Source organism: Giraffa tippelskirchi, chromosome 10, assembly GCF_054371585.1.
Source record: "Giraffa tippelskirchi isolate mGirTip1 chromosome 10, T2T-mGirTip1v1.2.pri, whole genome shotgun sequence".
NCBI lineage: Eukaryota > Metazoa > Chordata > Mammalia > Artiodactyla > Giraffidae > Giraffa > Giraffa tippelskirchi.
The window spans coordinates 84,128,733-84,151,162 of NC_137284.1; the positions used below are offsets into that span (position 1 = coordinate 84,128,733).

The 22,430-nt window shown below is 34.5% G+C and overlaps 1 protein-coding gene across 1 annotated transcript in view; it reads left to right on the forward strand.

Annotated features, from left to right (window-relative positions):
• PCLO (piccolo presynaptic cytomatrix protein) overlaps positions 1-22,430 on the forward strand; it is a 359,914-nt gene that overhangs the window by 212,887 nt on the left and 124,597 nt on the right. The window contains exon 8 of the mRNA XM_081531727.1: positions 15,106-17,293. Within this exon, the coding sequence (XP_081387853.1) occupies positions 15,106-17,293 (2,188 nt within the window). The remainder of the gene's footprint in view (positions 1-15,105; positions 17,294-22,430) is intronic.

Here is a 22,430-nt window from a genome sequence, read left to right on the forward strand (position 1 = left end):
AGAAATCAGTCTAATAGAAGTGAGTTTGATGAAATAAGCTATTTTATAATGGTACTATTTACATACATGAGAGAAAAAGTACTCATTTATTAAAGACAGGCTTTCTAAATAGTAGTTCAGTTCAGTTCAGTCACTCAGTTGTGTCCGATTCTTTGCAACCCCATGGACTGCAGCACACCAGGCTTCCTTCCAGGATTCCATGTCCATCACCAACTACTGGACGGAGCTTACGCAAACTCATGTCCATTGAGTCTGTGATGCCATCCAACCATCTCATCCTCTCTCGTCCCCTTCTCCTCCCACCTTCAATCTTTTCCAGCATCAGAGTCTTTTCAAGTGAGTCAGTTCTTCACATCAGGAAGCCAAACTTTGGAGCTTCAGCTTCAGCATCAGTCCTTCCAATGAATATTCAGGACTGACTTCCTTCAGGATAGAATGGTTGGATCTCCTTGCAGTCCAAGGCACTCTCAAGAGTCTTCTCCAACACCATAGTTCAAAAGCATCAATTCTTTGGCACTCAGCTTTCTTTATAGTCAAACTCTCACATCCATACATGACTACTGGAAAAACCATGGCTTTGACTAGACAGACCTTTGTTGGCAAAGTAATGTCTCTGCTTTTTTTTTTTTTTTTTTTGTCTCTGCTTTTTAATATGTTGTCTAGGTTGGTCATAGCTTTTCTTCCAAGGAGCAAGCATCTTTTAATTTCATGGCTACAGTCACCATCTGCAGTGATTTTGGAGCCCAAGAAAATAAAGTCTGTCACTGTTTCCAATGTTTCCCCATCAATTTGCAATGAAGTGATGGGAATAGAAGCCATGATCTTAGTTTTCTGAATGTTCCATTTCAAGCCAGCTTTTCCACTCTCCTTTTTCACTTTCAAAAGAGGCTCTTTAGTTCTTCTTCGCTTTCTGCCATAAGTGTGGTGTCATCTGCATATCTGAGTTATTGATATTTCTCCCGGCAATCTTGATTCCAGTTTGTGCTTCATCCAGTCCAGCATTTCTCATGATATAATCTGCATATAAATTAAATAAACAGGGTGACAATATACAGTCTTGATGTACTGCTTTCCCTATTTGGAACCAGTCTGTTGTTCCATGTCCAGTTCTAAGTGTTGCTTTTTGACCTGCATACAGATTTCTCAGGAGGGAGGTAAGGTGGTCTGGTATTCCCATATCTTTCAGAATTTTCCACAGTTTGTTGTGATCCACACAGTCAAGGCTTTGGCATAGTCAATAAAGCAGAAGCAGATGTTTTTCTGGAACTGTCTCACTTTTTCAGTGATCCAGCAGATGTTGGTAATTTGATCTCTGGTTCCTCTGCCTTTCTAAAGCCAGCTTGAACATCTGGAAGTTCATGGTTCACATACTGTTGAAGCCTGTCTTGGAGAATTTTGAGAATTACTTTGCCAGTGTGTGAGATTCGCGCAATTGTGTGGTAGTTTGAGCATTCTTTGGCATTTCCTGTCTTTGGAATTGGAATGAACACTGAACTTTTCCAGTCCTGTAGCCACTGCTGAGTTTTCCAAATTTGCTGATATATTGAGTGCAGCACTTTTACAGCATCATCTTTTAGGATTTGGACTAGCTCAACTGGAATTCCATCACCTCCACTAGCTTTGTTTGTAGTGATGCTTCCTAAGGCCCACTTGACTTCACATTCCAGGAAGTCTGGCTATAGGTGAGTGATCACACCATCGTGATTATCTGGGTCATGAAGGTCTTTTTTGTAGTTGTTCTGTGTTCTTGACACCTCTTCGTAATATCTTCTGCTTCTTTTAGGTCCATACCATTTCTGCGTATGTTTCCATGAAATGTTCCCTTGGTATCTGTCATTTTTTGAAGAGATCTCTAATCTTTCCCATTCTATCATTTTCCTCTATTTCTTTACATTAATCACTCAGGAAGAACTGCTTATCTCTCCTTGCTATTCTTTGGAACTCTGCATTCAAATGGGTATATCTTTCCTTTTCTCCTTTGCCTTTCATTTCTCTTCTTTTCACAGCTATTTGTAAGGCCTCTTCAGACAGCCATTTTGCCTTTTTGCATTGCTTTTTCTTGGGGAAGGTCTTGATCACTGCCTCCTGTCAATGTCATGAACCTCCGTCCATAGTTCTTCAGGCACTCTGTCTATCAGATCTAACCCCTTGAATCTATTTTTCACTTCCACTATATAACCGTAAGGGATTTGATTTAGGTCATACCTGAATGGTCTAGTGGTTTTCCTTACTTTCTTCAATTTAAGTCTGAATTTGACAATAAGGAGTTCATGATCTGAGACACAGTCAACTCCTGGTCTTGTTTTTGCTGACTGTGTAGAGCTTCTCCATCTTTGGCTGCAAAGACTATAATCAGTCTGATTTTGGTATTGACCTTCTGGTGATGTCCATGTGTAGCATCATCTCTTGTGTTGTTAGAAGTGGGTGTTTGGTCTTACCATTGCATTCTCTTGGCAAAACTGAATAGCCTTTGCCCTGCTTCATTCTGTACTCCAAGGCCAAATTTGCCTGTTACTCCAGGTACTTCTTGACTTCCTACTTTTGCATTCCAGTCCCCTATAATGAAAAGGACATCTGTTTGGGGTGTTAGTTCTAAAAGGTCTTGTAGGTCTTCATAGAACCATTCAACTTCAGCTTCTTCAGCATTACTGGTCTGACATAGACTTGGATTACTGTGATATTGAATGGCTTGCCTTGGAAACAAGCAGAGATCATTCTGTCATTTTTGAGATTGTGTCCAAGTACTGCATTTCAGACTCTTTTGTTAACTGTGATGGCTACTGCATTTCTTCTAAGGGATTCTTGCCCACAGTACTAGATATAATGGTCATCTGAGTTAAATTCTAAATAGTACAGGCCTCATTTTTTCCTACAGCTCTTACTGCTTCATTGCTAGTACACTTTTCTTGTCATAGTTCTTCTCTATGATTAAAATCTTGAATTATTATTATATGTTATGTTATATTTTTATAAAATAGGAAATAATATTAAAGTATTTTTCAAAAAAGTAACAGTAAGATAATACTTTACAGTAATTAACTATTAGGGTTTGGTAAATATCAAAATGACTTTATACATGTAGACAAATGTCTATGAAACCAGAAATTTTTTTAATTGATCTCATCAATTTGGTGTTTAGTAGTTAACCTTCGCTATTTCACTGTGATTAATATATTAAGATTAACTTCACAACAAATCTTTTCAGACTGAAGGGTGAAAAAAAATCATATTATTTATATTATAGTTTCTTTACATCTACATTTCAAAATATGTAAATAAGCATAATTATAAGATACATATGTATGTTCTTAATGTTCAGTAAAAGACCTTGGCTGAAAATTAGCCCTAAATGTAGGATATATTGGTTTAATACAGGGAAGTTCTGAATTAATAGAGCATTGATTATTACTGACCCAATTTAAGAACACAGAGCATCATTTAACAGTTAGTAGCTTCCTAAGTATTTTATCATAATATTCTTAATTCAGTAGACTACTTATTTTGAATAGTTGTGAAGTTTATAACTGACTACATAAAACTACATACATATTCTCAAAAATATATCCCCTCCCAGTGAACAGGTATGCACTTTTGTATATTTGTTTATGGTTTTTAAAATTACTACTTATTTAGGATTCTTTAATCTGCCACATGTGCTGTTACTGAAATAAAATAACTTCCAACTAAAAATTTGGAAAAGTTTTGAGGTATAATGTACATAGTGACATCAAAATGTAATAGTTGCTTGCCTTTTTCTTAGCATTATATTTAACATAAAATACATGTTCATAGTAGAAATATATGCCTACATACATATACATATGTGCATAAACTAGTTAATACTTTTGTACCCTTGTATAACTGATAAAATATTTTCACATGCAGTTGCCTGGAACAGATCCAAACCATTTTTTCTGTAGATTTTATGTTTATTTTATTCCATATTTTAAAAATGATAAATCTGAAGTTAGGTCAATATTCTTTTAACCTTCCCATATCCACCCAACATTAATTTCATTTGTAGAAAATGAATTTTCTTCTATTTAACAGGGTTTTCTTTTTGACCCTCTATCTTGAATGGTGCATAGAGTTTGAATTAAGAAAGCACCAGAACAAGCAGAGTGAGGTAAATTGAGACTTAAATAAACTGTTTAGTTAACTGAGGTAGCTTAGTCTAAAGGTATAAACAATAAAAGAAATTTTTATGTATTTTATTTTCTCCTTAAGAACAGTTTGCTGGAGATTCAAATTAAAACAGTCAAGAAAAGTGATAGTTGAAGACAATGTAAGAAACCCTAGAGCTCACTTATAGAACTGCTGTCTCTATTTTTTTGGTTGAAAAAATTTTATGAGATGGTAATAAAAGCTTAACTTCATAAAGAACAGTAAATAACCCTTATGAGGGAGTAAACAGTCACGGGAGAAGAGTTGAAGCTAAAAGGGGTTATACTCCTCATTCTCCTCTTTCCTCAGGTGAAAGAAAAAAAGTATAGACTAAAATAAGTCACTCTTAATAAGTTGGACTGAATTTTAATTTCTAATCTAGTAAGTGGTGTATTTTGACATGACAGGGACAAGGCAAGTCCCCACTGTTTTTTCTTATAAAACTCAGCGCTAATCACATAGCTCAGTCTCCAGGCATAGAGGCTACTTTTAAAGGGTTAGTCAGTAATCTACTTTTTAGAAGGTTGAACTAAAATCAAGATTTAAAGTACTTATTAGTGCTAATTGTAGAGAGTTTCATGATAATTCATAAAAGACACACATCACAACATTAATATTCCTTTTGACATAAATAAATAAGCATTAATTTGTTCAGTGTGAAACAGGAATTAAAATGATAGAAATGTTTCTAATAAAATAATATTGTGTTTAGAAAAAGTTTCTTTGCTTTGCTTTCAACCAGTTCTCCCATTTATGGCATGAGTTGATGCCTGTAAATGCTCACTCAAATGCACATCAGTAAGGTCAGGTTTTCTTAATAATCCGTTTGGAAAATCATCTAATTACCATCAAAGTATGCCTCTATTCTCATAGAACTTAATTTATAGAATTGAAAAGTTAACCTCTTAAAATTATAACATTTAGTAAAAATATTGTATTTATGAAAGTCCATCCATGAGATTTATCATCTTAGACGACTGTAGGTTTCTTGACACTTACTTAATTCAATTGCCATCCTTTCTCAGTTAGTTCTTAATAGCATTTTCTAAAGAACCAAAGACTTCTCCAGTTTATAGAGAAGGACCATGGTCCTACTTTCCAAGGAAATTTTGTTAATTTAATTTAATTTGAAGGAAACTATTTATGTGACATGGCTTTATGAAGAAGATCTGTTTTTATTTACTGCAAGTATGTTTAGATAAAAGCAACTCTGAACTGTTTTAATATCATGTTCCATGGTTTTCTAGGCCAAGGATAATCAATCAATGAAAGAGGAATAAAAAACAATAATCGTGATTTCTGTGTTTTTGTGGTTAGGTATTTCAAGAATCTAAACATAAAATATCTTTATTATCTCAATATAATTTAGTAAAGACTGTGCCACTATTAAAAGGATCATTATATATATCATGGCTTTAGATAAGTAGTTATTGAATCATTCCTCAAATTGCTAGTGATCTGAAGCTCTGGAAAACATGTACTAGTAATCAATCTTCATTTTAATACTCCATGTACAGAATGTAGTATAATTAGTGATTTACATTTTACAGCATTTGAAATACAGTTAATTTTGTTATGATGAGAGGTTGCCAATGAGAGATTCAAATGAGGTATTTTATAGAAGTGTTGGAATCACTCCAGTCCCTCTTTGTGGATCAACAATTTGTTCTCAAAATGAAATAAGTCATGGGCAGACAATATTATAATATTTAGCATGCTGAATGAAGGGAGGAAGAGATGTGTCTTACTTTTTAATATATATTAATATGTTTTAGGATAAGTTTCCATGTTAACTCTTGGAAATTTGTATTAACTAGATTATTCTACTTCAGATTGCTCGCATAAACTATTAACACATTTTCTGGTAAAGGGATGTAGTCATTATCTCTTGATAGCATATTAGAACTGTAAATTATTTTGCCCTTGAAGAAGGAATCAATGTTAGATAGTTATTCACAGCATTCCATATCCTAGTCCAGCAGCACATACAGAAGTTAAATGATATAGAAATGAGAAAATAGGAGGTATCTGTGTTTATTTTCCAGTGATTTGATCAGATTTTAATTCTTAAGCTATTGTGTTCTCATAACCTATAGGTTAAACAAATACTGTTAAATTACTTCTTTGTTTCTCTTTATGCTCACTGGTTACCACACCTTCTTTCTGCTTAGCTAAGAGCATATAGGCAAAATATTTTTTGCTGCCCCAATAAATTTTTCAAGTATAACTACAAGAAGAGAGATTTTAAGCATAGTAAAAACTGGATGTTGGGAGATGGAGAGAAAAAAAAAAAAAGGAGGTCATCAGTACCTTTAAGCATTTTCTTTTCTCCTAGGAAAGTGATCAAGAAAATACAGTTTTGAATGAAGCAAAAAGCTAGCTTAGAAATATAGAAATATATCTGTAGCACATAGCAGTGTGTTTTTCCAATGAAAATGTAAAATCTAGAAATGACAAAGATAAATTGGAGGGATGGAGGGTAGAAGTGAGGAGAGAGAAATACTTGCACATACATATGTCTAAAAAGTGATCACCTTAAAAACTTCTAAGAGAGCTTTAGAATACCTTATAGAGATTTTAGGAGAAAAGAAATTAATCTGTTTGGAACATTCCAGAAAATTGAAACAATACATGTTGCACAGACTGACATCTCTAATGCTTCTGTCCAGTGAGGTAGAAACTAGTTTTCTGCTTGGTTGCCCAGCCCAGGAGCAATGAATTTCAGCAAAAAAACAAGACAAACTGGGACAAGAGGTGCATTAAGGCAAAGCAGAAGATGTCTCATTTATATTGAGTGCCACTTTCACAGTATTAATTGGAGAACATTTTTGTCTCTACTACTAGACTTTAAGAAATAACTTGTGTGTGACTTTTAAATATATTCATTTATTTTGTTTTTATTTTCTGACTGTTAAGTTCTTGTGATTTAGTTTCTTGCTTTTTTGATGCTACTAGAATATTACAACAATTAAGGAAGAAGTACTTTTAAAAAACAATTTCAAGTATATTTGCAAATGGTGAATACTCTCCCATGGCCACAGAGAGTCAAGCCTGTTTATTGTTAAAGGTGTCCATATTTTTTCAATCATTCAGTGATATTTTCATAGCAATGATGATACTTCTCATTTAGAGTTTGATTCATAGAAATAGTTATTAAATTGTTCCACACTACTCTAATTGAAGAAATTTGATGGCTTTGTTTGTATGTGCCAGGCATTGTGCCATATTGCAATGACTAGTGGATTTTAGATGTTTTATCAATGTTTAAAGTATTTTTCCAGAATGGTATCATTTAGAATTTCATTTTTCACAAGTCACTCCTCTGTTATTTTTTATTTTTCTTGTATATCTTAAAGCAGTAGAAATAACTGAGCCCTTGCATTCAACATCTAGAATCTATTTTAGCTCTATGTAGGGGTGGGGGTGGAATGTTAAAAATGAGTCTATTTTGGGAATACATTATTAATGATACAATGCTGAATATTTTATATTCAACTGCTATTTTGTCTCCAAACTGAAAACTCTAGATAATGGAGTAGAGAGACCCCTTAAAGGTGAATTAATGCTTTCATTGACATTTCAGAGAGTGAAACTCTCCTTCTAGTCCATTTACATGGATATTCATATATTTTAAAGAGCTATCTTGTTTGAAGGGACAAATATCCTAGACATTTCATCTATCTTCCTAATTCTTAAGAGGCATAGACTTTTATAGAAAGATATTTATACCCTAATGAGAAGGAATGACCAGGTACAGAGCAGAAGTAAAAATATCAGAGAACTTATAATATGTATAAGTAGTATTCTTCTTCCAAAGACAAAGACTTCTCTTGTAATCAAGTAAATACAGGCCCTGAATGAGAATTCCAATAAGGCAAGACAGATGACTCTGAGAGCAATTTCTATCCTCCAGTTCTGTATATTATGCTGCACAGTTGAAGGGCAGCCTTACTCATAATCTCATCAGCACAGTAAGCAATAAACATGCACTTAGTTTTTTGCACTCAGCTATCAGATACGTGTTTCTGGTTTTTGTTGTTACTGTTTTGATTCTTGTTTTCTTAAATTATTTTTAAGATGGAAAGGATTTCTCAATTTCAAAGTTGAGGTTACTTATCCAGTTGATTTCCCTTAGTGATTCTGGTAATTAATTTCTCAAACTAGATAACTGTTGTTTCCTCTAAAGTTTGTAATCCCTTCTTAATTACACCATTGATCTTCCTTTGAACTCAGAATAGCAAGCAACTTTTAACAAAGATCTAGCACTTACATAATTTTTCATTCGGACTAGGAATTCCTTATCCTCTGATTTTTCCTTAGTTATTGCACCTGTGGAAATTTCTCAAGATTTTTATGGGGTTAAGCTAGAAAAATTAATCGTCTGCACCAAAAGAGACATTCTCATTAATAGTTGTAAGCATCTATTTTTTTCTCCCTGTTCTCTAATAAAACTGTGTTTTTTAAATCTTGATTGAGTATCTTTTGAGTATTTGTTCATGTTAAACCAAAAGGTGCGAATCATCCTATCTAATAAAGGGATTTATTTTAGAATCATAATTGATAACAAGGCAAAATCTAATATGTTCCTCTCCTTATTAATTTGCTTAGATTTTTATCACAGCCTAGAATATGTCTTTTTCTTTCACCCTTTATCCCTGAAGCTCTCTTTTGCACAGTGTCATCCAAGTTTCTGCTTTTTCCGTTCAAAGACACTAAAATGTACAAATACCAGCATTCTCTATAAGCTAAATAACAATAGATTAGGGATCTCTTTCTGAAGATACCATCTTGTATGTCCTGTGACATCTATGATTTTTCAACCAGTGACTGTTTTGCCTCTGTCTTCCCCTAGATATATTTGACATTGTATAGTGGCATTTTTGATTGACAGGACTGGAATAGGATGTGCTGAGTGGGTAGAGGCCAGAGTTTCCCCTAAACATTCTACAGTTCACAAAACAGTCCTCCCACTCCCAACATAGAATCATCTAGAAAGAAATGTCAGTAGTGCCAAGGTTAAGAAAGATTAATTACTTACATTGATGTTGCACCATGAGTAGTCATAGTCTGCATGCAGATTCCTAACAAATTGCATGACCACTTTTTATTGTTACATCCAAAAGTTGGCAACTATGTCAAAGAAGAATGTAAAATGCTTTGCTGAAGTCCTGTGAGATCGTATCACCTGTTTCTATGTTATCTATGTGGACTGCTGCATTATCATTGGAGGAAATTAAATTGGGCTGTTACAATTTTCTCTTTAGCAGAGCTGTGGTGCTTGCCGCCCAGTACACTGCATTGCAAGTCATCAACAATGACTGCACATTTAGAGTTTGAAGGTTTGTCCTGGTAGTTAACATATTAGAGTTAATTTGACCAGTATGTAATAAACAGGGTTGCCTTTTTCCACCTGTAAGAAAAAAGGAAATGGATGAGTGGAGACTTTAATATAGATAAATTTTCAAGGGTTTTATATATATATACACACACATATAAAATACATATTATATATAGCATTTATATTATATATTACCTATGAATTATATTTTCTCTCTTTATATATATATATGTATATATACACACACACACACATATATACATATATGTATATATGTATATATGGGCTTCCCTGGTGGCTCAGATGGTAAAGAATCTGCCTGCAATGCAGAAGACCTGGGATTGATCCCTGGGTTGGGAAGATCCCCTGGAGAAAGGGATGGCTACCCACTCCAGTATTCTTGCTTGGAGAATTCCATGGACAGTAGAGCCTGGCAGGCTACAGTCCATGGGGTCACAAAGAGCCAGACACAACTGAGCGACTTCCACTTTAATTTATATATATATATATATATATATATATATATATATGTATATATTACTTGCTTCTCCATTTTTCCTCTTTCTGTTTGCATTCAACCACTCTCCATATGTATTTCCATCTCACAGAAACTAATGCATCACCAGGCTGAATCTATCATATAAGATGCATGGTATCAATGAGCTCTTCCAAGAAGTGTTGTTTAAAATATCTTCAGACAGCAAAAGTTATGCTGGAGTTTGTTTGCTTCCTATCACTATTGCGATTGAAATTAACTTTTCTTCAAGTCTTTTTCAACCTCCATTCTATTCTTAGGACTTCCTTTCCTTTCTTGGTCTATTATTTGTGCAAGTATTTTTTAATATTTGTTTTTAGTACAATTATTTTTCAGATTAAGGTCACCAGATCTGTTTGAAAACCTTGACCAGGCTAGTCATCAAGGAAAGAAAATCTTATTAAACACCAAGACTTTTCTAGATTGTTATTATCGTCTCTAATCATGACCTCCAACTGCATCATCATTAATCATAATCATCCTTTGATATATCTCTTGATCTTTTCTAAGCAATTACATTATTTCAGGTCTCTCCTTTAGAGCTCTCTACTCTTATTTTAGGCTTCCCAGGTGGCACTAGTGGTAAAGAATCCACCTGCCAATGCAGGAGAAGCAAGAGACATAGGTTTGATCCCTGGGTTAGGAAGATCCCCTGGAATAGGAAATGGCAACCCGCTCCAGTATTCCTGCCTGAAAAATTCCATGGACAGAGGAGCATGGTGGGCTACAATCCATGGGGTCACAAAGAGTTGGACACACTGAACATGCACTCTTATTTTACATTATATTGATTAGAATTAGTCATTTTAGAAGTTATTATCAAGAAAGGCTGTTCTTTTTAAATTATAAGTTGGCAAGACATCACTTTAAATTCTCTGTTTTATTTCTCTCTGTTCTCTGGAATAATAACTAGGCTCTTTACTTGTTTTAACTGATTTAGTGAAAGTCACTAAGTCGTGTCCGACTCTTTGTGACCCCATGCACTGTACCCTGCCAGGCTCCTCTGTCCATGGAATTCTCCAAGACAGAATACTGGAGTGGGTAGCTGTTCTCTTCTCCCGGGGATCTTCCCAACCCAGGGATCGAACCCAGGTCTCCCACATTGCAGATGGATTCTTTACCATCTGAGCTACCAGGGAAGCCCAATTTACTCCTTAGACAAACTGATAATGTAACAATAATCTCCTCAACATATAAGAAAACTGAGTCCCAGGGAGTTTAAGCAACTTGCTAAAGTTCTCACAGCTGGTAAAGGCAGAGCCAGGATTGAAACTGAGTCTAGCCTGAGAGACTAAGCTTACACTCACATTACATTTCCTGTCATTTGGGAGGAATATAGCTAAAAGCTTGACAAGTCTCCAACTTTGTTATCAAGTAGTAGAGAACAGCAAAGCTATTTTGTCTTGTGGAGACTGAGTGCTTAGCTAAGCTAGCTCATTAAGTATTGGATTGGCCAAAAAGCTTGTTTGGGTTTTTCCATAAGGTGGTGTGAAAAATTCAAACAAACTTTTTGGCCAACCCAATGTCTAGCTACTACCAGCCAACTTTGTCACTTGTTTCTATGACTCACGTCCCTGGCACACAAAATGTTGATAAACGCAAGTCATGGATCATTAAATATTTGCAACCCTGAAGGAAAATTAGAAGTCCCTAATACCTGGAATGTTTCTTTAACCTAGGATTTTATTTTGAAAATAACCAAAGACTGAGCTTGACTAAGCTCACTCTGTCAAGTGAGAACTAGAAACTGTTAAACATAAATTAAGATAAATTATATACATGTATGAGCAATCAACAGTAAGAACTAATATCAGTTTCTAGTTCATTATAACCATTACTCTTAACACAGTTGTCTTTTTTGCAGTTCCTCATACTTTTATCTTTCTGGTGATTTTATATATACTCTCATCCCACACAGTGAATTCTGAGAAATTAATTTCTTGATTCAGAGTTTTAAAAGTAATTGAACAGGTTCTTGTTTTGTCTTTTCATTTATTTATTCTCTCATTTAATGTTTGTATATATATATATATATATGTGTGTATGTGTATATATATATATATATATATATATATATATATATATGCCCCCATTAAATGGGTGCCTTTAGTATTTTTAAAAATTAATTTTCAAAGTGTGTGTGTTCACCTCAGAAATTTCTTTCATTCTCTCTGTTTATTCCATTGCATTGCTACCTTCTCTGTTCTGTGTGCTTTCTCTCTGCCAGGATCAGCTTTTCATGTTACATTAATTGGTGGATATTTTTAACCTCCTTGGGTGGGAAATCCTTCCTTTGAAATGTCTTTATCTTATGCTATGCTATTACAGTTTCAGAGTAACACAGTGAAACATTCTTTTTCAAACCATTTCACAACCACAATCAATGTAGTACAGATGAACATTTTAAACTTGAAAATTCTTATCCATATACCAAATCTACTGAATGCAGCTGAAGGAAAAGAAATGGTCATTAATTTCATGCTCCTATTGTACTCTATGATATTCAAAGAACCAGAAAGGTTATTGTAAAAAAAACTTTTTTTAAAAATAAAAAACATATATATGGTAGTATTTGGGGAAATTATTAAATAATTCTTAATTTACTTACTATTATGGTCAGCACACTCATTTTTTTTTGCAAAGAAACAGTTTTTTAAATATTTAGAATGTGAATTTATCAAAAATCCACAGTTTTCTGTAGAAATGAGAGGATTTTGCAAGGAAATGATATGTAGTGGATGCCTATAGTATGTCCAGAATTGCAAGTGGCTCAGTGGTAAGGAATCTGCCTGCCAATGTATTCGATCCCTAGGTTGGGATGACCCCCTGGAGTAGGAAATGGCAATCCACTCCACTTTTTTTGCAGAAAAAATTCCATGGTCAGAGGAGCCTAGTGGGCTACAGTCCATGGGGGTTGCAAAAGTGTTGGTCAACACTTAGCAACTAAAGAACAACTACAGTATGTACCAAACATTTTGCACAGAGGTCTCATTTACTGTTCATAACAGCTCTATGACTTGATTGTAATAAGTAAAATTAAAAGAAATAAGGATGAGAGAGAATAAATAGCATACCCAACAGCTGCTTTTGAGGTTCCAGTGTCCCATATTCCTCAAGATCTCTGTGAGAAATAAGCTACAGTTTCAAAATCCATACTTGAAAGACTTATAATGTTTATTAATCGTGAATTTCATTCAAATATTTTAAATTTCAGAAATACAGTTAAACCTTAATTGACCTTTATGATACTGCTTCTGAATATTATTTCTATTAAACAATGAGGGTAGATAAGTGCAGAAGAAACAAATGACAACAGAGAAGAGATTTTAAAACACTTAAGGAAATAAATTTGGAAATAGTAAAAAGGCAATGGAAGACAAGTCTTGAATGAATATGTATTTTTTGGTTTTTAATACTTGGTGATTGGGTGAAAGGGAAGAACTAAGGTCTTTGGATTATTAATAAGAAAAAGGAAAAAAAAAGAAAAATTTTGTAAAGAATATGCAACTAGAAGGCAGAAAACCTGAGATCTAGGTGGGGGAATATGCTACTAAATGCTTGGGTAGCTTTGAGTGTATCAGTTTGTTTTAATGATAGTCAAAATGATCTCATGTCTTCTGATATTCTGAAATTAAATGATTCTCAAGACCAGTGATTCTTAGAATGCAAATTATGACAAATTAACCAAATAAAATTGAAAATATCTGATTGTTTACCTATATGCTTTTTCTGATATTTTTTAAAGATTTCAGCGTGTTTCTTTTTTTATAATTTTATTTTATTTATTTACTGACTATGCTGGGTCTTTGTTGCTGCTCAGGCTTTTCTCTAGTTGCAGTGCGCAGTCTTCTCATTTAGACAGTTTCTCTTATTATAGAGCATGGGCTCTAGGGCACAAGGGCTCAGTAGTTGCAGTCCCGGGTTCAGAACACAGGCTCAGTAGTTGTAGTGCATGGGCTTAGTTGCTCTGTGGCATGTGGGGTCTTCCCAGACCAGGGATTGAACCCGTGTCTCCTGTGTTGGCAGGCACATTCTTTACCATTGAGCCACCTGGAAAACCCTCAGTGAATTTTTGAACCATTTGTGGTCACTCCCTTTTGTTTCCTGTGGTAGTTACTAAAGCATATTTATAAGAAGCTAAAATCACCAAAGAATAGCAACATTGAAAAAAAATAGGAGATTCACATTGTTACAAAAATATTGAAAGAGTAAATAGGAAATTCGTTCAGGTAACTTCTGGGGGGAAAAAAAGATAGTAGAGAATGAGAGGATTTCATTTCAAAACATTTCATGATTGGTTTAGGACTGACAGACACTTCAGGGGGTGAAAGAGGAACAGTGAGACAGAAGCAAACAATTCTCTTGACAATGAGTATCTTCAACTAATATGACTTAAATTTTAGATAACACAAATACTCTGGGCATACCTTCAGTAAGTAATAATATGTATTTTAAATAGGATGAAAAATTACTTTTTAGAGTTCTTCCAAGAGTCTAACTAAAATATAAGCCTACCTAGCAATGCACTCGGAGAAGGCAATGGCACCCCACTCCAGTACTCTTGCCTGGAAAATCGCATGGATGGAGGAGCCTGGTAGGCTGCAGTCCATGGGGTCGCTAAGAGTCGGACACAACTGAGTGACTTCACATTCACTTTTCACTTCCATGCATTGGAGAAGGAAATGGCAACCCACTCCAGTGTTCTTGCCTGGAGAATCCCAGGGATGGCGGAGCCTGGTGGGCTGCCGTCTATGGGGTCGCACAGAGTCGGACACGACTGAAGCGACTTAGCAGCAGCAGCAGCAGCAATGCACTTTGTGACTGATTTCAAAACTCATTTCTAATGTTACATATGTTGTAATAATATGTAACAATTTACTAAGGGGAAAATTATTTCTCAGTTAACTGTTTGTGACTGATTCTTGCAATTATAGGTACAGTTTTATTATGTGCTGATAGCTAAAACATATATGAAATCATCTTTATTTAAATGTAAATTATGGGTTTTTTGACCTTTAACTTTTTTTCCTTGATAGTAAAGTATTGTATTTTATTTACTTAATTTTAGGCAAAAGGTTCTCAAACTGCAACAACCTCTGGCACTCAGAAAAAAGTGAAGAGAACTCTGCCAAACCCACCACCTGAAGAGACCTCCACAGGAACTCAGTCAGCCTACAGCACAATGGGCACAGTCTCCAGAAGAAGGATCTGCAGAACCAATACAATGGCCCGAGCCAAGATTCTCCAGGATATAGACAGAGAGCTTGATCTTGTGGAGAGGGAATCTGCCAAGCTTAGGAAGAAACAAGCAGAACTTGATGAGGAAGAAAAGGAGATTGATGCTAAGTTACGGTACCTAGAAATGGGGATTAACAGGAGGAAAGAGGCCTTATTAAAGGAGAGAGAAAAGAGAGAGCGAGCCTATCTCCAGGGAGTAGCTGAGGATCGTGATTACATGTCCGACAGTGAGGTCAGCAGCACCAGACCAACCCGAATTGAAAGTCAGCATGGCATCGAGCGACCAAGAACTGCTCCCCAAACTGAATTCAACCAGTTTATTCCACCACAAACCCAAACAGAATCTCAACTAGTCCCTCCTACGAGTCCTTATACCCAGTACCAATACTCTTCCCCTGCTCTTCCTACTCAAGCACCCACACCATACACCCAACAATCCCACTTTCAGCAACAGACTCTGTACCATCAGGAAGTTTCACCTTATCAGACTCAGCCAACCTTCCAAGCTGTGGCAACAATGTCCTTCACACCTCAAGCTCAACCTACACCAACGCCTCAACCTTCTTATCAGTTACCATCACAGATGATGGTGATACAACAAAAGCCACGGCAAACTGCATTATATCTGGAGCCCAAGATAACTTCAAACTATGAAGTGATTCGCAACCAACCCCTGATGATAGCACCTGTTTCTACTGATAATACATATGCTGTTTCCCATCTTGGTAGTAAGTACAACAGCTTAGATTTGAGAATAGGATTGGAGGAAAGAAGTAGCATGGCAAGCAGTCCAATATCAAGCATATCAGCAGATTCTTTCTATGCAGATATTGACCATCATACTTCACGAAATTATGTCTTAATTGATGACATTGGTGAGATTACCAAAGGCACAGCAGCTTTAAGCACTGCGTTTAGCCTTCATGAAAAAGATCTGTCAAAAACAGACCGTCTCCTCCGAACCACTGAGACACGTAGGTCTCAAGAAGTGACAGATTTCCTAGCACCTCTGCAGACTTCGTCCAGATTGCATAGTTACGTGAAAGCAGAGGAGGACCCGATGGAGGATCCTTATGAGTTAAAGCTTCTGAAACAACAGATTAAACAAGAATTCCGCAGAGGAGCGGAGAGCTTAGATCATCTTGCTGGTCTTTCCCATTATTACCATGCCGATACTAGTTACAGACATTTTCCAAAATCTGAGAAGTACAGCATTAGTAGACTCACACTTGAAAAACAAGCAGCAAAACAACTGCCAGCTGCCATACTTTATCAAAAGCAGTCAAAGCATAAGAAATCACTAATTGACCCTAAAATGTCAAAATTCTCACCTATTCAAGAAAGTAGAGACCTTGAACCTGATTATTCCAGCTATATGACTTCAAGCACTTCATCTATTGGTGGCATTTCTTCCAGGGCAAGGCTTCTTCAAGATGATATTACTTTTGGCCTCAGAAAAAATATTACAGACCAACAAAAATTTATGGGATCATCTCTTGGCTCAGGACTGGGCACCTTAGGAAATACCATACGGTCAGCTCTGCAGGATGAAGCAGATAAGCCATACAGCAGTGGCAGCAGGTCCAGACCTTCTTCCAGACCTTCCTCTGTCTATGGGCTAGATTTATCAATTAAAAGAGATTCTTCCAGCTCTTCTCTAAGACTGAAAGCTCAAGAGGCTGAAGCTCTAGATGTTTCCTTTAGTCATGCATCAGCTTCTGGGAGAACTAAGCCTACCAGTTTGCCTATTAGCCAGAGTAGAGGAAGAATACCAATTGTGGCCCAGAATTCTGAAGAGGAAAGTCCACTCAGTCCTGTTGGACAGCCAATGGGAATGGCCAGGGCTGCTGCTGGACCCTTGCCACCAATATCTGCAGACACCAGGGACCAGTTTGGATCCAGTCACTCTTTGCCTGAAGTTCAGCAACACATGAGAGAAGAATCACGGACTCGAGGCTACGATCGTGACATAGCATTCATCATGGATGACTTCCAACATGCCATGTCAGACAGTGAAGGTAAATTGGGCCTCAAAGTACCTTGCTACTCTGAAAACTCAAACTCTTATTTTTCTGCATGTTTAATTTTCCTTCTCCAAGGATGTATTCTATTTTTCTTGGTGCGTCTTTTGCATGTTTACTTCAGTTTTATTTCTTGTAAATGGAAATTCTATCTTGTGTATAGACTTCATAGCATGCTCTTTATTTCTTTTTAGTTTATCCTTTTATCGTTGTTTCTTGATTATTTGATTTGTGTGGTGTCTGCTTTTCCAAAACCATTAGCAAATAATTGTGTCAATAAAATATGGTCATCCTTTAAATCTATAGTTGGAAAGTTTTTTGTTGTATGTTTCTTTTGTTTTCAAAAGTCATTTTTAAAGTTATTAGTTTCTTTCAGTTTGTGAAATGATTAAGGTTTTGAGCCATTGACTATTCCGCTAGACTTTGTAGTAGAAAATTATTTATCATTTGTGAGATCAGTGTTTGTTAATTCAGAGAATGTTCTCTTCTTGAGAACATTCAGGTGAGTCCCTAATGTTAGCATAATGTACAGTTTTATAATTCTACTTAAATAAAAGGCTTGTATTTTAATTTCTCTCTCATTGTGAATGCCGTAGTTGACGAGCATTGTACATTGTACATTTTGTATTACATACTAAAAACTTAATACCTAATATAATGTTGACAGTAAACTACAGTATTATCCATATGCTGGTCAATATGTATGAAGCACTGTTTAGATCTTAAAACTCGAAATTTGTACACTGCTTTTGTGAATTTAGGTCTTTGAGCTGAAGCTTTCCTTGTGTGTTCAGTTAGCTTTTTCCATGGGTTTCCTTTTTGCATTATTTCATTTTTTCTGCACTAAATTGTTTTACTAGTTTTTCATATAGAACAAGTGATTTATGGCAAGTACATACTTAACTAAAAACTTTATGGTGATTTTTTATTAAATCATATAGAACCATAAGGATTTTAGAAAATGACCTGGCCAAGTTTAAATTAGAGGACAAGGTTGAAGAGGTACAGAAATGTGACATTTTGCCCATGCCAAAAGGACTTGTTACTCTTGGTTCTTTTTTTTTCTTCTCCCTCTGTGGTTTACATTTGAATATAAGTGTGGCTTGAGTCCTAAAAATAAAATATTTCTCATCCAATAAAAATGTATTACTTCATGACTTTGGAGATGGAAAAGCTCTAAACTAACATGAACATCTCTTCTTTTAAATCTAACATTTTCCCTGGGGGCTTGCAGGAAAATATATTTTCACAAAAAGGATTTTCTTTCTTCTGTTTCTCAATAGCAAGATGATATTAGAAGTTTAAGTGTAGGTTAGATCAGGACAAAAGTAATCACAGGATCTGAAGGAGAAGAGACTGCTTTTCCTAGCGAAATTCCAATAGACCAGTTACTTTCTGATTTGTTTTATTCTCTATGAGCTGTTGGATTGACCATTTTTTATTGATAATTAGCCAGTTAAATAAAACACTATTTTTTTTACTTTAGCCAGTTGTTTGAATCAACCATCATAGTTAAATAAGAGTTATATGGAAACTCTTCTTTTTTTCTTTTTTTCACAGTCCACATTTAACACACATTATATATGTATATAAATATATATATATATGTAATGACTTCTACAGAATAGAAAGACTCATCAATAGTAATATCTGTAAAATAGCAAAATAAAACAAAAATTAACAGGTCAATCATATAACTAAACACCAAAGGCTTTGTGTGCATGATGTACATTTATCTGGAGAGAATTTGACAAATTCATTCATTCATCATAGATTTTGCCACCATGGTGCCAGACATACAGATATTTCTAGATATTCTGAAATATGGCAGTTATTTACATATAACCATGTAAAAATAACCAAATTTTTCTCATCTATATGTTTGGATGATAAGTACTCATAGTCATCAAAGACCATGAAAACATTGTTTTGATAAAATATCAAAACACATCAAAAAATACTTATCAAAAATAATTTGTTAAGTATTTGGAAAGATCAGATTAAAAAAGCATGTTAATCTCCAGCAAATTATTTAAACTAATTTGAATGAGACATCATGAAGCACCCAAAATTAAGAAATGTGTAAAGATGACACCAGAGAAGGAAACAAAATGAAATTTACATGAAGTTAAATTGAGTTAAAATGTTACTTTTAAATTAAGCAGATAAGAAATGTAGTCATAAAAAATCACGGTACATAATTATACAAAGAAAAACTATAACAAATTGAATTATATATGTAATATTATCTGTGTGAATTGTAGTGATGTGTTTTTAAATGTTGTGTATTTTCTTTGTGTTTGTATCTCATAAATGTATTACTTTTTCTTCTGGTGAACAGTGATCTGTTTTTTTTTTTAATCTTGGATTCCATGAGTAAATAAGAAAAAAAAGTAAAAAATATTTTTCCCAACCACATAACTTATGACATTATAAACTCACAAAGTATTAGAGATTTTTTAAATAAAATTTTGCCACATATATGCTATATCTATGAAATATATAACATTCCAACAGGCCACTTAGTATCATGTAAACAAAGCAAATTTAACTGATTTCAGATTTATTCAGATTTATTGTGTGCTTTCTTTGAATTCAATTAAACTCTTGGTTATAGACAGCAAGATGTATTTCAGATGTATTCTATATGACTCCAGGTAATTTTGAAATACCTCATTTGAGGTAAAATCTAGGTAGATATAATTTTTTTTCTTTTTAATTCACCTGTATTTGTTACAGCTTTTAAAGCAGAATGTGACTTGAGGTAGGCATAATTTATGTTGCTTAATAGTTATGACCATCAGCCTAAAATCTACAACTTAATATTCATTCCTGGTTAAGAACAGAACAGGAAGACTAGAGTAGATTGGAGAAAAACTAAACTTGAAACAATCAAGTTATATTTCTGCAACCACAAATAATTTGTTGAAAACATTCTTTTAATATACTCATGTTTAAAAAAAATGCATCAGTACATACAGTCTTAAAAAAATTCCAATGAATATTTTATACAGAATAGAATTGGACCCCAAAAGAGCTTACTTGCATTTTACATTTAAGAGAAGAAAATATCAATAGCCTAAAATAAAGGGATGCTAATCTTCAGTGAATTATTTAATTTGGAAAATGTTGTTATTATTGTAAAATTTAGTTTTTAAAGTTTGGATCTAACGTGGCAGATCAGACAATTGCAATTACAAACATTTAGTGTTTATGTCCAACTTGCTCTTGGGCTTCCCAGGAGACCCTAGTGGTTAAGAACTCATCTGTCAATGCAGGAGATGGAAGAGACTTGGGTTCAATCCCTGGGATGGGAAAATCCCCTGGAGAGGGGCATGGAACCCCACTCCAGTATTCTTGCCTCGAGAATCCCGTGGACAGAGGAGCCTGGCAGGCTACAATTCATAGGGTTGCAAAGATTCCGACACAACTGAAGCAACCTAACACGCACCAATTGCTATAAACGGTGAATATAGAATTTGATTTAAGAGAAGACTTATTTAATCTAGTTTTTCTTGATTGACAAATTCCTATGAAAAGCATGGTAGCTGTCCTAACTTAGTTATATATAGAGTTATTATAAACATAACAGATGAAGTATGTCATCAGAATTTGAAATAAATTGACAAAATGTATATCAAGTTGAAATTCTGCTTTATTTGTATAGACACAGCCAAGGAAACATTTTAAAAGATTCTATTTTAAGTGCAATTAGCAAAGTATATTTTCAAGTGATATCAGGTACAGTATCCAAGGTAGTTATTTATTAAAATCAGTGGACTATTTTTATGAGAAATATGTTATTGAAATTTATAAAAAGTAATATAAAATATTAGTGTGGTGATAATCTAATAAGTTTTAGAGATTAATGATTAAATAATGGATTTGTTTTGTTTACTTACCAAATTTATATTAAATATTTCTTTCATAAAGTTAGTCACTTGGTGTCAAGTGAAAACTATGAAAAACCATAGTAAATACTGAATAGATTGTGAGAAAAGACTGTGTAACTGTTAATGAGGTTCATTCGACAAGTATTTATTTTAAAATATGCTTATCGTAATTAGGATATTTAACTTTCTTTAGTTGATAACTAATTTTCCTATGTCTCATTCATTCCCCAAATACTTTATGAATATTGTGGCATTTGCAAGGCATTGTTTTTAGTATTGAGGGAGAACAAAAAAACAGAAGACATGAGGCTTACCTTCAAGCAGCTTAGAGTCTTAATAGGGGAAATCAGACAAGTACATATACAACCACAAACCAGGTATGTACCATTGTATTGCCTCAAATCTAAGACTGACTAAATTATGACACATTGTCTATCATTCTGTGTTTATTGAGAGAAAGTTCTGTGGTTAATCAGTGGCATTGACCAAGATCACAGGAGGTGTAGAGGTGAGTAATGCTGTATATGCTGTGGTTTTGCCAGCCCTGCCAGTAAAGAACTAATGGAAATTGCTTGGAAAAAAGTCTTCAGAGAAAGTAGTGGAAGAGAAGTCAGTGATGCAGACAGAAGGAGACCTGCAATGAGATAGAGAGGAATACTCAATAGTATGGCGTTGAAACCAGAGTTTCAAGAAGGCGTAGATTGATAGCATCATCAATAGATCTTTCAGCTTAATACCTGAGAAGAGGTGCTCCAGCTGCCATTTAGGAAGTAACAGTGTACTTCCAGAGACTATTAATTAGGGATCCTTTTACAATGGCGTAAAACTTTCTATGAAGTCAAATTCTATATAACAGGTAAATAATGATTTGGGATCACTAAATAAGAACTTTAAAATGTCTTCGAAAGTACTAAGAATTTAATGGGATGAAAAATTTTAAATAATAGTTATATACTCAAATATAGTTATATTTTCAAAAAAGTATTTTAAGATGTTAAGCTTTGTCACATTGTTAGTACAGAAAGCAGCCTACCAACTCTTTTAATTCCTAGATCTGTGATCCCACAGAAAATAACTGTTTAATTTTTAATGAAAAATTCTAGTAGATATATTTTTAAAATTAGGCTACCAGATGATTATGGCGCACATGTTCCTAGCACTGAAACCTAGGATCCTCCTAAAAATAAATGTTTACATTTAGTTATTTATGAACGTCATAGATGTGTCATGTTTTCAAAAGA